Source organism: Agelaius phoeniceus, chromosome 2 (genome assembly GCF_051311805.1).
Source record: "Agelaius phoeniceus isolate bAgePho1 chromosome 2, bAgePho1.hap1, whole genome shotgun sequence".
NCBI lineage: Eukaryota > Metazoa > Chordata > Aves > Passeriformes > Icteridae > Agelaius > Agelaius phoeniceus.
This window is the reverse complement of record NC_135266.1, coordinates 63,756,078-63,772,450: the sequence shown is the minus strand read 5'-3', so window position 1 is coordinate 63,772,450 and position 16,373 is coordinate 63,756,078. Positions and strand designations below refer to the sequence as shown.

Here is a 16,373-nt window from a genome sequence, read left to right as displayed (position 1 = left end):
AACATCTTCACTGTTTTAAGGCAACATCTTTCCATAGCAGAAACTGTAAATACAATTAGAAGTCCAAACTATTTCTGTCGCCGTGGAAGAAAAAAAAATCTGATAAGTAAAGAATGAAATAAATCAAAGAGCTTTAAAAGCTAACTTCAAAAGATCTCACAGCAAGTTTGACACATTTCTCTTTTGCTCACCATTATATGTGCAAAAGCAAGTCTCAAATAAAATTTAAAAGGCTAAAGAGCAAAGCTTCCTCCCCAAATAAACACACACCATACAGCCAATCAAAAACTAGTGCCTCAAAATTATTTTGTAATTTCTATCAATTACATACATGCAGGGGACCTATAAGGCAAAAGAAATTGCATTTGATAAAAAAAATCTACATATTCAAAATATTAATAATACTCTTAGTTAATTGTTTAGGTTCTAAAAATTTGAATTTAGTTCAAAGTAAAAAAAAAAACAAAACCACCAATACCCAGAAAAATCCACAACAAAACAACACAACACCCCCAAAAAAATGATTGTGTTTAGAAGTATACTAGATACTCTTTTACAGAGACACAAAACAAAGCAAATCCAGAATTAGGACATGTGTTAACCTTCTCCTTCACACTGCTCTATACAGTTATAAGGATCTTCCTGATTTGGAGAATTTTCTGCAGATCAGATTTGAGTATGGTTTACAGAAAAGTGTTTAACTTACCCTTACCAAATCATAATGATATTAAATATTACACATTTTAAAGCCTATGTTCAAATAATACCTGTATTTCTGACAGGACAGGACTGACTGAAACAGTTTCTGATTCTTCTAAGCCAGCACAAATATCAAGAGAATCAAGTCAGATACAATAAAACTTTGTTTGCAAGTTTGGTATTTAGAGCCAAATTTTCAAATTGTTCCTAGCACGTAACAATCTGTCTTGTCAAAATAAATGCTTTTAAAGCATTAAAAGATTCTCTATCAGTAAAATAAGCTATTAGCTACGGAATGTAAAACATCATTAAAAAAATTAGCTTTCCTAATAATTATAGGTTTATTGCAAGACAGCTAAGTGTTAGCTGAAAAACTGAAACTATAATTTAGAGTTACTGGGATATGGGAGAAAGGTATTTGTGTCTGCAATAAAGGAAAATAAATAATCAAGCTTGTTCTGTCTCCAGAATATCTTGGCTCTTAAACCCATCCTTCAGTACCAAGGACTATCAGCTTCCTGAAGGGGAAAAGAAAAAGGTTAATTTTTAAAATCCTGACCGAGACTAAAGAAACCAAAATACATTAAACATTTGTGTCATGTGTCAAGTTGTGGGATAAGCCCACATGAACTGTTCTCTCCATAGGTTAGCACTGTCTACAGCCACAAAGGCAAGAAAACTAAAGGCACCAGACTGATTTCAGTGTAAAAGTGCATTTTGAATGCTTCTCTCTCCCCAGCCACCCACAAAGAAACTGAAAGAGTTACTTTGTATCTTCCTCTAAAATAAGTTAGATATGCTTTGTGAATTTACATATTTTTCCAGAATGAGTGAAAACTGGGACAAATTGTCCGACCAAGCACAAAGCCTCTGAACATATATAACTAGAATGTTAATATATCATAACAAACTAAATATATCATAACAAACAAACAAAGCAATCCTTTAGAAACAAAGCTGATTCCTAGCCTGGCATACACGTTAAAATACCAAAAAATGTGGGAAGTAAGATGTGAAGGAAAAAGTGGAAGAGGGAGGGAAGCTAGAACATGGTACAATAATTTTATTCATTATTAATATTATATATATAACATGAAGAAGTAAGAGTATGTTACATTACAAACTGTGGTTAAAGCACACTTAAATGTAACTACATAGTAAGAGACTGCTCCTGTACACCAAGGAAGATTACAAGTTGGAGCAAAACAATATTACTAAAAAGCAGAGTTCTGTTTCTTCCTCATTCTGGAGTGGTTTGGGGGAATGTGTGTGTTTTTTTGGGCTGTGGGGAGTTTTGGGGATTTTTTTCTACAAACAAACTTCCTAAAAAGCAAGATGATAAGTGTTCCAAAATGTTTGCTCGGACATTTAAAACCGTAATTTAAAGATAATAGAATCACAAACCATTTCTATACTAGCAGAAATAATACTATTTTGTGAGATGTTTTACTAGGAAAGAGAAGAGGGTTTCAGGCTTGGGTTTGTTTTTTTGTTTTGTTTTGTTTATTATTAATCTTAAAACATCTATATTTAGCATTAATGGTTATAGATGCTGAGTCAGTAGCAAAAGATTGTCAGCAATCACAAATAATGGAAAGACTTCACCAAAATCGTATTTCTAAATGCACTGCTAAAACAAATCAACAGGAAAAAAAAAAAGACAGCAGTGGTTTGTCTAAAAATACTGCAACTGAAATTAGCTCAGCAGTACTCATGAGGAGATTTTTACCCAAAAGGACAAAGGTAGATTAATTCTTGAATATTTTTCAAATTTAGGAAAGCATCATAGCTATACTCTCGGTCATTCTGACTTCAAAAAATTTTAAAACACTAAACCTGTTAAGAGGGTGGTACAGCCAAGCTCTTTGTAAGATGTACACTGTATCTTTAACAATCTACCTGCAACAAGATTATAAAAGGGTGTATTTCTAGAAAAGACACAACTTCCAGGCAGAGCTACATTTATGCTCTGTCATTAGGGCATGTATTCAGAACAATTACATTTTTCTCCACTAATAGTTGCAATCAAGATGTTAATTAGTGACATGCTTTATCTCATAACCCATTTGAAAAGCCTTAACACTTTGACTTACTGTTGCTCGCATCCTTTTATTTCTCTCATTCAACTGGTGCTACCACAGTGACAAAGGATGAAGGAAGATTCAACAGGCACCACTCCGGCTGCTCCAATCTGTTCCATTCACTCAGTACTGAGGTAATCTTCGGGGATGTGTGGAACACTGCCCCCCCTCCTGTCAACAGGGCACCTAAACCTGAACGCCACGCAGCAGGATCTCCCTTCACCTTCCTCTATAGCTGTGCATCCGCCAAGCATGTGGAGGCAGGATGTGAAAGGTAGGATCAATTAACAATATAGTCAGCAATACCTACCTCAAGCCTTCCTTCCTATCAAATTAGCCAACGTACAGTGAGCTTCCTGCTGTACATGAATGTATCATGTCACCATAGCAACTAAATCAACAAATAGCTGCTGCAGCATCTGCTTCTGGATCATCTAACGTCAGTCAACAGAAGGTTCGGGTTTAAGAGAACAAAGCTTCCAAATATATGCTGTTTTATAACTGCATTTTTAATTTAGCCTCCTGATTCCAGATAGGCTATACTAACTCAGGATGAACCAACTTCTGACTTTATAATCTGCGATACAGTTTATGACTTCATTTCTCAAGTAAGCCAGAAAGAAGAGAGGAAAAAATACTCTGTAAAAGAATAAAAAGAAATAGCAAAGAAATAATCAACTGGATTCTAATGCACTCCCTCAAACACTGTGCTACTTTATACCATGCATTTACTAAGAGACATGAAAAGAAAGAAATATGTTTCTGAAGTTTGCTATATAATTTACGTAGGTCTGCCCTAAATAATACTATAGACAGAAATACCTTTTATTAAATATTAATATTAAAGATATTTCAGATAGCTGACAAATATGGTTTCCCTCTATTAGTCTCCACTTCAGAGCTAAACTGAAAACATCCAGTATTGTTTTCTGGCAACCTCACATCTGTGGTTTTTAATCCCAACAACAGCAGGGGACCACTGGGACACCCTCACCTGAAGAAAGACAGTTACACAGAGAAAAACACACATCTCTCTTCTTGTGAGAAATTACTTCAAATACCACTTGTGCACCATTGGTTTAAGTCCTAACCATAGGCAGACAAGATATAGAAAACTGCTTTGAAATTGTCTTGGTATTCAGAATGCAACAACGTGAGATTACAGATTAAATATTATCTAAGGTATAAAAAATTCTAACATTACTAACATCTAATGTCTTCAAATGTAATAAGTAAGTGTACAAAGACACAGACACCTTTATGTAAAAAGACTCAAAGCCGCAGCCTATTTAAAATAACTTTCCTTTCTTTTACCTTCAAGTCATATTCCTAACATTTGATCAGCATGAAATTATTTACCAAGTAAAAGCTTTCCAGCCAAAAAGTACCAGTTATTCATATCCAGTATCATTTTATTATTAAAACCACCTACTTTTAGTTTTCAAAGCAGATGTTTTTCCACCCATCTTTTGTTACAATGAAAATCATTACATCTAGGTTGGCTCCACAGAGTGTGATCCAGTGAGCAAGGAAAACTAGATGCAGACTCAAGATACTAACACTGCTGTGGCTCCCACACCAATTTACTGTGATTTGTGCATTTGTCACCTCACCTATGCCAGAATTCCCATTTGTAGGGCTTGTCCAATAGTATTTATAAGTTCCTGCATGCTACTAGGTCAAAAATACTGCAAGACTTGAGTGTTTTTATTCATTAGTAGCACAGAAATTGCCAGATGGAATCACATCTGTGGTCGAGCTAAGGTGATGTCAGTTACAAATACAGCACAAGTTGTTTTTCCATTGACTGTATGTTCAAAATCTGCTGCTTATATCATAACAAGGCTAATGAGGCTATGAACTACTCTTTTCCATAATCAAGCCCACTATCACTTAAAAAACATATTAAATGGAAAAATGCAAAAGATCTAACAGGCCTTACAGAGAGTATATGATTATTAAATAGGAACTTCTGACATCAGTAATAAAAGCTAAATTAAAACAGTACCTTAAATTGTTTTAAATTGCCAAAGGCTTATGAATTTCATGAAGTGTTACTTCCAAGTACTTGTTTCTTGAAGTCATCTTTCAAAAGATCTTTCTGCCTCCCATCTTCTTTTAAACTTAATAAAAGCTTCCTCTCTCCACATGTACATTGGCTACTAACCAATAAAGAATTTTGAAAAATTTAGATTAAGCTTTGTACCACACCAATTCATAGCAGACTCAGCACACAACATCTCCATGTTATCTATAAGGAAATACTAGAATTTTCTTTTTTACTTTAAATGATCTTCTGGTTTTAGTATCAATGACAGACAAAACCATCACTATTTATAGAAGTGCCCTATAGAATTTGATCTTTGTCCAAGTAATGTGAAGCAACACTATTAAACACCAAAGTTGTAAATCTATTTTCCACTGTATTTTTTTTGAGCAAATTCCATTTTACAGGTTTCCCATGACTAGACAATTCTCTACCCTAGCATCTGCTATTACTGACTATAAGGATCTAACTGCTCTAGATATGGAGTTTAAAACCTTCTTCATGAAGAAGAGTAAAGATATGGGCAGTAAAGGGCATCAACAAATCTTGGATTTCAGGATGAGGGAGGAAAGCCATACAGAATTAGTTGTTACATAATATGTTGCAATAGCAATTTACATGCTTGGGATTTTAAAAAAAACAAGTACAATCCAAACGATTTCAGCTTACATAGAAAGTAGCTGTATATTTGGAAAAAAGGGAGTGAAAGAAGCCATCTTTCCAGTGACATGTTTCTAAGGCCTGTATTTTCTGAGGACAGATCAAGTAATTCTGCATCATTTTTCTAAAAGGCAGCTGACAGATAATAAAAGCAGTAAACATTTATTCTTTAACCATTGCTACAAGATATTTTCAGCACCACTGATTGTGCTAAGATGACAGAATATCCCTAGGAGCAACTGGAAACAGGGAGATTGGAAAGATGCTGAGACTGTTCATTGGCACTGGCATTCAAAAACTACAGATGTCAATAAACTTTCATTGCTCTTTGTAGAAAGGCAGGCTGGAAAGATCCAAGAATTGGGGATTTTTTTTTCCTATAAAACAAATTTATTCATGAAAAGTTTTTTAAATTCTTACTGTAGCTGTGCTTCTCCTCCTTCTTTTCATGTAGATGATGATCAGTGAAAAAAGGTGACCACTGAGAAGGGGAGACGAAGATGATTTCTAGCCTTGTTTTGTAAAAATACAAAGTTTTTTGAAAAGAACCAGTAAAAGATAAATGTTAAGTTCTGCACTGAATGTCAGTGATAAACATTCAAAACTTGTTAGTGTCCACATATAACAGTGCCAATCAGTGAACATTCCACAGTGTCTGTCTCATTCTTTAGTATTAAGAAATAATTACAATTTTGATCTACTTGCTTCTTCTCTGTCCCTTCTCTTTCACATTCTCAGTTCTCACAGCTTGCCTAAGCAAAGTTTTATTTGCCTCATTTACAGCAAACCCAATCTGTCTCATTAGCATTTCCACAGTCTGTGGTTAGCAGATAGTGCACAGAAAATTTGCTGCTTAAAATAATACCACTATTATATCTTTAAATCAGCAAAAGTATAAACATAAAGGATAACAGCAGTGTTTCAAGGAATCTGGATAATGCAACAGACAAACATTTGGGCTTCAAAGTTTTAAGCTAATCCATGTTTACAGGGAATTAGAAGGAAGCAGTGTTAGGGCAGTCACTGAACTCTGGAACTTTCTGAGGCATCTGGTCACGGCCTGTGGTTAGACACATCAACCTCTAAAAATAAAAACTGTAATACTTCAATCAGATCATTCTCACTTCATGATTTGCTGTTTGAAGCCCCTAGGAATTCAGCTTCATGATGCTAAGCGGAAGTGGATGAGAAACAGAGCTCACACTGCACAGTAAATGGGTAGCAACAGCTAACTAAGGTTTCAGCTAATACTTCACAGGGGCTAGTCCCCTCTCGAGGCATCCTCCCTGATCAATCTGCCTATTTGCAACAGTCCAAATGTATTATGGACTGGAAAAATATTTTATATTTCCCAGCATTGCTTCTGACAGCTCAGAATCCTGTTCGCTGATATAGCAAGTTAAAAGTCCATAACATTTAAGACTGATGGATGGGTTTATTTTTTTTACCCTAAATACAGTATAAAAGGAAGCACCAAAGGAAGAACAGTGTTTTCTAGTTATTAAAAATAGCATTTACTTAAAAAAAATTCAAATGTTAAGAAATCCAATATCACTTCTAAAGAAGCCTTTTTTACCATGAAAAAGTAGCCTATATACCCAGTTTTGTGTAAATATGGCCACCACTGTATATCAAAACAGTGTGACAATACAAACTTGAGCTGGAAGAAAAATTAAAAGTTATATCTCAATTAGATCAGATTGGAATGACTTAGTCAGTAATGGACCAAGGACTTGGTGGAAGAAATCTCTACAACCCCAGTCCTTTCCCATGTATTTTATCCTCTACTTCAAAAAGAGAGAGAGAAAAAACAAAGCCAACTGCCATTTTTTGCTATAGAATGTAAACTACAGTCTGAGTCTGTTTCTAGAGAATGTCATTCTGCCTGCTCTATAAAGTTAATAATTCTGTAACATACAGAGGGCTCACAGACTTTACCCACTTATGTCCAAGTCTCAATCTCTAGGAAATAGAATATGACAGACTACTTTATTGGGAAGGGACCTGTGATGATAATCTAGTCCAACTGCCTGACTGATTGAGGGTTGACCAAGTTAAGGGCATTGTCCAAATGCCTCTTAAAATACTGATAGGTTTGGGACTTTGGCTACAACTCTAGAAAGCCTGTTCCAGCATTTGACCACTGTCTCAGGTAAGAAATGCTTCCTAGGGAAAAAACAAGTTTCAGCTAGCAGAGGGTGCACCTCAGATAACTTATTTGCCAAGAGTGTAATTCTCACGTATTTTAAGAGTGGATTTGAAGAAACATAGGTAAGTGCTTGGGGTGACTTTGTAGGTCTTGGAGTCTGCCATTCAGGTCATGGCTTACTTGGCATTAAGAGTCCCATATCACAGGGGAAGGCAGAGATGGGGACATGCCTGGACACTATTCAGGCAAAACTATATCCTTCCAAACCCTACTGATGGATGAGCACACAGACCCAACAACCAGACCCATTTGCAGCAGACTGCACAGAAAAAATGAAGCTACTTCAATGCTTATAGCTCCAGGCAATTTGCACCTTCTCACCTCATAAAAAGAGGGAGAGAACAAAAAAGTACAGATCGTTAGTCACCTTTGTACACCATGAAAGGCATCATCTTCTGGACATGCTTATTTCTCCCCATTGACTGTATTAGCAACCTACAGTGACTAACTGACTCCAAATTCAATTTTCATGTGTCATCCAATTCTCCCAAATGTCAGTTTCTGAACAGTTTAATTCAACAGGGGCTGAATGCCTCAAGTATCTTGGTAGGAATCCACTATATCAGAGACCAAAATTAATCTAGAATTCATATCATGAATTCAGCACATGAAAACAGACATTTTAGAGAGAAAGGACAATTACTGAAAAGTTTTATGAGGATGCTTCATTCCACGAATGTTCATACCAAATAGAAACAGAAAAGGCTATGAACTACACAGTCTTCACTCTTGTTTCTACATTTATTTTCAAACAGAAAATATTAAAATAAACATATCTGAATGGTAGTATAAATTGTGCAATAAATCTGTTGCTGCTTTCTTCTCAACAAAAGCAGCACAGTATTCATACATTACTACACATCAAAGAATTTTGAATCCTGACTTTCTGCTGAGGATTCTGGCTTCTTCTAGGAAATTTAAAGCAAGTTTTCAACGCACCTGCAATCAAGGATACAGTTTAAATAAATTGGAAAAAAATCTGATCTCTAAGGCACAAAAAAAATTTTACACTTAACTAAGAAAAACTTCACCCTTCCTAACTAAAAAACATGATTAAGTCAGATAGAGAAGGTCTCTACTAACGCTGAGTCATCAAAACTCACATATTTTTAGCTTTTCTTTGTCATATTTTTTTTTTAAAAATAGCCAACAAGCAGTTAAAAAAACTTCCATGGAAAAGATTTTTCTGCATAAGGAATGTCTCATATACGTTTGATTATGTATTTTGCAGTGATGGTTGCTACACAAAAGTACTAATCAATCCTGAGGAAAAATACAGCTTGATAATGAGGTTCCATAAGCTGGCACTGAAGCATTGCATGCCTGAGAGTTCCAATGGTTCCATTGAACACACTTCTGCTGCGCTTCAGTGCTATGAAGTCACTGAACAATGGAAGAAAAATTGTCAACTAAAACAAACTTCAATGAACCTCCAAAATGAGAAATTAGACATATCTGCTAATTCAATAGAGCCAAAAGGGAAGTACAAAAGGAAAAAAAACAACAAAAGGCAAAAAGGACAGAAGCAGCCATGCCCATACTCTGTTCTGTGAAATCAAAGCAGAGATAAAAGAAAGGAAAAGAGCACAATATGGAAAGTGATGGAAAGTGAGAACAGTTATAATGCTATATTTTGTTAAACAACTTTTAACATGGATTTTTTTTTCTTGTTGAGGAAAAAGATCATGAAACATGAAACATATTGCAGTTCTAGGCTTGATTTTCAGCAGCAAGACGAAACCAAAGCAAGCTGGAACTTGATAATGTACCATATGGTTCTCAGAAGCAGAAGTGCCAGAACAAAAACCTAGTCAACTCATTTAGCAATCTAGTCTAGATTTCTATTTCCCAACACCATCTTCACCATTATATTTTGCTGTAATGCCACATATGTAAACAATCTGAAAGCCAAAAAAGGGGATTACTTAATTTGTTTTATAGCCATCTATTACTCTGCTGACTGAAGGCATCCTCCTATGACAACAGGTGAATAGTAACAACTTTAATATCAGAGGTTTAAGTATTTAAAGAAGAAATTGGTTTTAGGAACACTAATCTGTAGATTTGATGTTAAATACCTACTTTAACCCACACACAATATACACACACACAACACATATAGACACACAGAGTAGGATTTTTGGAAAACTCACCAAAACATCTAAATTTCTCAATAAAATTTGGAGGATAAGCATCCAACCTCCCAAGCTAAAGTGTTACTTTACCCCTATACCTTGCCAAGAAATAAAGTCAACTAAAGGTCAAACACTATGTCCTATTCCCCAGAGAAAAGGAAATGGTTAACAAGCACTTTCAGAGTGCTATCTATATTTTCTGGTAATAAAGGACACATAGGTCATACAGGAATGTCTCACTTTGCAACTGTTAGCTTTAGTGGGAAGGTACTGTGAGGGTCCAGAACTCCTTGGCTGCTGCACACTTGTGTCAGCAATTTACTGATTTGTTTTGGAATAGCACTGGGTGCTGTAGCAACTTTCCAAAACAATTTAACATAAGTGTGTTAAAGTAGTTTGAACTCTTGCCTCTTATTTTCCTCTCTTTCCACCAAATCAGGACTCACATAATCAAGCACATCCTTCCTGTCCAGCCTCAGCAAAAATCACTAAAGCATCACTGCACTAGTTACTCTTATGTGAAAAACCCTTAAGCATTTCTGCCTCATACCATGTCTTCCCAGTTTCACTTGGTTTCTATCATAGATCCTATAGATCTGCTCCATTCTCCATCTACAACCTTACTCACCATCAAGACATAAGAAGTACCTTATCCCTTCATGCTGAACACAGTGATAGGAAGGTGTAAAATCAAGCATACTTCTGTGCTTAACAGAGGAAGAGGAGCCAGCAGGCTTGGTCTCTGCCTTTTCTTTTCACTGGTTTTATCCTATGAAACTAACAGTAGTCCCTTGTTCTGTGGGACAGGGAACCAGGCAATCTCCCACAACAGCACTGAGTGACATACAAACATCCACACAGTTTAAGTTTCCCATGTTTTCTGACTGAACACTCACACATTCCTCTAACTTCGTGGATTGTTTTGTTTTAAAACATGGTGGAAAGTTACAGCTTTAACCTGATCAGACACTTCCGCTGTTTGAAGCATATGACCTTTCATCTTAACATGTTCAAATATTTGTACTGCTATTTCACATTTACACTGCTAGCAGAACTTCAAGTATTTGAAATAGATTATCTTGAAGATATGAACTGTTCCAGAAAAGTACGGAATGGTCTGTATCCGTCTGGTAACTCAGTTATGCAGTATAAACACTCTAAGTCACCATAATTACAAGAATTATTTCTGGTAAAATGTAAGAAGGGGTAAATTGATTTTAAAAATCCTCAGATGTTTTACAGCTGAATAAAAACTTTCAAGATTAGTATACAGTTAGCTAGTCTAACATAGAAAATACCAACATAGAAGCAAAATAGTCAAATAAGGAATCTCCTACTGGTTTTCAGAAGCAAAATACCTAAATAACCAATTTTCTACTGGTTTTCAAAACCTTTTCAGTCAGGACTGACTAAAACGAATTAGTTCAGTTACAGACCAACTTACACGCTATGAACACAGAAGAAAATATCCATTTCTTTACATGGACAATGCAGCTTTGAATTTTGATTGCAGGAATACAAATTTTGTCAGCTCTACAGGTTAAGTTATATTTTATGCAATCCAACACCAATGCTGTTACAAAATACACTGGAGAAGTACTTTTCATACATCAAGGAAGTAACCACTACAGAATGTGTGTACTGTAGCTAAGTAAAAAGACTTACAGAAAAATTAGTAACTCCATCATAAAGGCAAAAGTCCTCTTCCTTCTTATAGTTTCAAAGTTCAAGGGAAAACAAAGGAATACAATGAACTAATATTCAAGTTTAACATTAAAAAAAAGACTCAACACTACAGTGTTTTGTACTTGAATACATCATACTTTCAAATGCACTATCTACCCCTTTCATAAGTACCATATAAAACAAACATACATGATTTTAAGACTCTTTTAAATAAATAAGCAGCTGCCTGACCTTTCTGTGGCCTAAGTCTTAACTGGGCAACCTTGACACACAACACAGTCCCTGCCATTCTGGATTTCCCATATTTCAGATATACAAAGTATTTTCTACCTGCAAAAAGGGTTTCCACAGAAGTTTCCTGCCACTGAACAAACACACATTGTGGTGTATAACTGCCAGTTATCATGAAATGGGGAAAGAAAAGAAAATTACTTTCTTTATTGATGACCAATGCCCAGTGAAAATTCTCTTTTTAAAAATACATGCGATTATTACCAGTCCCACTTTAGAAAGTAGTCGTAATGAGCTGCCTTTTGTTTTAAATGAAAAAGGACAACAACAGCATATATGTTGTTTTTTCCATTAGAAGATTAACACAAACTCCCACAGATTCATTTATTTGAAGGAATACTTTGTTTTTTTCCCAGTTTTAATTTTCCTTGGCAGGAGAAAGAGACAACATTTTAAAGAAAACGTATATCCAAAAGAACATTTAAACTCACATAAGACTCAAAATCTTGCATGATTACAGCATAAGCTTGACAGAACAGCCTGAGAGTCCTATCTTTACAGAGGGCAGAACAAGTAACTCAGTATCAACTATGTTTGAAAGGTCATGGTGAACAGGGGAAGTTCCCAAGGATTAGAAGAAAGCAAACACCAGTGCAATCTTCCAAAAAGGGCAAGGAGGAGGACACAGGGAGCTAAAAACTGGTCAAGATCACCTTTAGCTCTGGGAAGATGAGTGGACAAGGCTTTCTAGAGGCCATTTCCAAATGCGTTAAAGACAAAAAAGTGATTTGGGGTAGTCACTATGGATTCACAAAGGGTAAAATCATGCCAGACAAACCTGGATGGCCTTCCAGAGTGAAATTACTAGGTTGATGAATGAGGGGAGAGCATAGCTAATGTTTACCATGATTTCAGCAAGGCTTTTGACACTTTTGAATACCACAGAAACTGATGAAGCACAGACAGAGCATAGGCACCAAGGTAGACTGAAAACCGGACCAAATGCCAGTCTTGAAATGCTGTAATCAGCAGTGCAAAGTCTAGCAGGCAGCCATCCACTGGTCACCTACTGCAGTGGCTGACACTGGGGCAGACAAGGACTATAATCTTCTTTAAAGATCTGGATGATTGGACAAAGTACATCACGAACAAGTGACACAAATCTGAGTGAAGCACCTGATGCACTAGATGGTTGAACTGCCGTTGAGAAATACAAACTCAACAGGTGTCCAGGCAGACACCAACATACAAAAAGCAAGTCCCTCCATTCAAGCTACCCAGCTGTAAGCAAGTGTCAGTCTGGAGATCATAGTTATTAGCATATGTTGTGCCTCAGCTACTATGTTCTACCATAGGGAAAGGTTTATTCGCCTAAATAAGATCATGCAGTAATATAAATACATAACTTCCAAACTAAGACACAGTCATGGCTGGACAACTTGGCAGCTGTTTGGTCCCATTCTTCCACAAAGAAGTTCTTCCACAACACAGCTTTTCTGCTTCATACTTCTTACAAATCTTATCTCTGCACCAGTTCTGCCCTCAACTCAATCACTAACACATGTGTACACCTAAAGCTGCACAAATATACTCCAGATGAAGGATTACTATCTTTTACAATGTCAACATGTCAGTGATGTGTTGGAAGGAAAAAAATATACACTGAAGTTTCCTTACCTGTTGTGCTCCATCTCCACTAACAATAGGGGAAGTCAGAAGAGGGATTTCACTACTTATAATTGAAGTGGTATCCAGTAATGGTGGATGTTCTGCCATCATTGATGGTACACTAATTCACAAGATCACCTGCAAAGGAAAGTTACTCAGATGGTTAAACTATATCAATATTTCTGAATAATTATCCTTAAACCTTGTCTCACTTTAGAAATAACAACAACAACAGAAGATTATGAAATGAGACACCTTAACAAAGTATGTTTCCACAACAAGCAGCAGCCACACAAGCCTGACCACGAGTTTTTGTCAGCTGGTACAAACCTTAGTTACATAGAGAGGGTGGTTTACACCCCCTCTAGCGGCTGAACCTCAGAAGATAGATCACTACCCTGGAGCTAACAAACCTGAATCTTTAAACTTTGTATCAAACCAAGGCTTCAGCAAACTGGCACTGCTGACAAAATGCCTACCGAGTTAAAAAGAAAAAAAAAAAAAAAAAGAAAAACCTCATTTGCTTTTTTGTTTTAGAAGCTACATGTATAGTGTTCTTGTTTATGTGACTGGTAAAAAACCAAGATATATTTACAGGGACACTTACTTTTTTTCTTTTTTAATAATCAACTCACTTTTCCTATTATTATAATAGATAAATACTTTAGGGACAATTCGTTACTAGGAAATGTCCTAGTGAGGCACAAGTAAATGAATAATAATAAAATATTATTAATTCTGCACAATCTGACATATCATCATTTAAAAATTTATTAGATCCAGAAATAAAGCTGTGTCACTTTGATAACCAGTGGCCCTTTAATCAGCAGCTAAAACTTGGGGAGGAAGGGAAGAGATAATGCCCACACACACAATTGTAATCCTCATAACCATACTACAAAATACCCTCACTTGCATGCATTGAAAAGTTACAAGAAACCTGATAACAAGAAAAAAAGCCAGAGGCAAGAGGCCCATGAAAGCAGTGATACACTTTAACTGAGGAATATCACATAACAAGGTTACAGAAAGCAGAATTCAGCCGAGCATTCCTTTCAATTATATTAACAAGTCACAAGGAACATGTTTTCTGATATTTTACATCTTAGTGCTATATGAAGACTGGATGGAAGAATTAAGATTACCATTTTTCCATGCTGAAAATAAGTACTGCAAGTCTAAGAAGCTGCTTTTGAAATTGCACTTAATTTTGTTTAAAAAAATATCACTAAATTACATTAGTTTACTGTAGTGGTCTTAACTCAATCCCAGCTAGACCTAGTACACTTAGCTTTTGAAATAAAAAAATAATTAGAGCAACAAGAACTGAGAAACTGATATTTCTTAACAAAACAGAAAGACAGATGGAAAGAATTCACTAGGGGTGAATGGCACATTCAGAATTCCCACAAGATAATCCCATTTTGCATCTGGAAACAGTGCTTTACATCAAATATAGACATAAGGATTAGGCTAAGAAGAAGCTTGTACAGTATTTCTAAAGCAGAGTTGCCTCTCTCAGCCAGTACTTACAGTAGCCTGGTAAAAAGAAGTAAATACAATTTTAGAGTTATACAGCCTGACAGCCAGCAGTGTTACGGGCTCTTATAAGTTTTGTCTTGGTATCATCTGGCTACTGAAACTCCCTACAAACTTCTAGTTCAGATATACTGTCTACTCATAAACAGAGACATTTACTAGTTATAGCATTAGCTTCAAATGAAAAAAATACCTGATGGTAATGGAAAAATGGAAGAAGTGATAATGGAATAAAGCCAGCTTAATGACCTAACTTCAGTACCAAACTCCAGAGATATTTGGTTAACCAGTACAGCTTGCTACTCAAAAGCACAGCCTAAAACTTCATCCCACCCAATGGGCTGCTTTCACTTGCTTGCCCCTCTAGGGTAGATGTTGTAGCTCTGCTGTGGGTTGAAAGCTGTAGTACAATGCTCTCAGTATGAGAGGACTCACACATTAACAAAGCACTACAGGCCTCTTGTACAGAATTTTTTCCTACTATCCAGCCTAAACTTCTCCAGGTGCAACCTGAGGACATTTTCTTCTTGCGCTATCACCTGTTACCTGGGAGAAGGGACTGACCCCAACCTGGCTCCACCCTCCTTTTAGGCAGTTGTAGAGGGTGATAATGTCTTCCCTGAGCCTCCTTTTCTCCAGACTAAACACCCCCAACTCTCTCAGCAGACCCTTCCCCAGCTCCTTGCCCTTCTCTGAACATACTCCAGCACCTCAGAGTCCTTGTAGTGAGGGACCAAGAACTGGACACACGGCTGAGGTGTGCCTCACCAGTGCCAAGTACAGGGGCGCAATCCCTGCCCTGGTCCTGCTGGCCACCTTGCTGATCCAGGCCAGGATGCCACTGGCCTTCTTGGCCACCTTTGTACTCTGGCTCAGTTGCTGTTGACCAGTACCCCCGGGTTCTCTTCTACCAGGCAGCTTTCCATTCCCTGCACAGCTGTTAAATGTTTTTATTTGTATGAAATTAGGTTCCCACAGGCATCCAAGTGCTTAGGTCAGTACTCCACCTTCAGCACCCAGTCTTTAGCGCCTTAACTGGGACACAGCTAAATTCCATGCCTGAATTCAAGCATTTGATTTATTCTGGAGACAGAACACACTGCTCACTGATAAACCCTGACAGGAGGTACTATGTAGAATGTTATTCCTGACACCCTCTACAACAATAATAGAAGTGCTACCTGTCATTCTGTGTAATCAATCTCAGAAAAAAAATGTTTCCTTGACAATACAATATTAGATTTCTCTGCAATGTCACTGAACTAGCCTCAAAGACTAAAGGTTTAAACTTCACACCAATGTGGGTCTATACTACACATTCATCAAAGCCTTTCCCCCATCAGTAGTCAGGAGGCAGCAATCCATACAAGCCAGTGCATATAATACAGTCACACAGTAAGATGTGGCATGTTCACCCA

At 36.7% G+C, this 16,373-nt stretch overlaps 1 protein-coding gene across 4 annotated transcripts in view; it reads right to left on the bottom strand.

Annotated features, from left to right (window-relative positions):
• Window positions 1–16,373, bottom strand: part of FNDC3A (fibronectin type III domain containing 3A) — a 111,451-nt gene that overhangs the window by 80,813 nt on the left and 14,265 nt on the right. For 2 of the 4 annotated variants that reach the window (XM_054628411.2, XM_054628410.2), the window contains exon 2: window positions 13,426–13,554. In XM_054628411.2, the coding sequence (XP_054484386.1) occupies window positions 13,426–13,527 (102 nt within the window). In that variant the 5' untranslated portion in view covers window positions 13,528–13,554. Of the gene's footprint in view, window positions 1–2,792; window positions 3,045–13,425; window positions 13,559–16,373 lie in introns of those variants that run through there. The other 2 variants (XM_077173699.1, XM_054628413.2) reach the window with 2 other exon arrangements.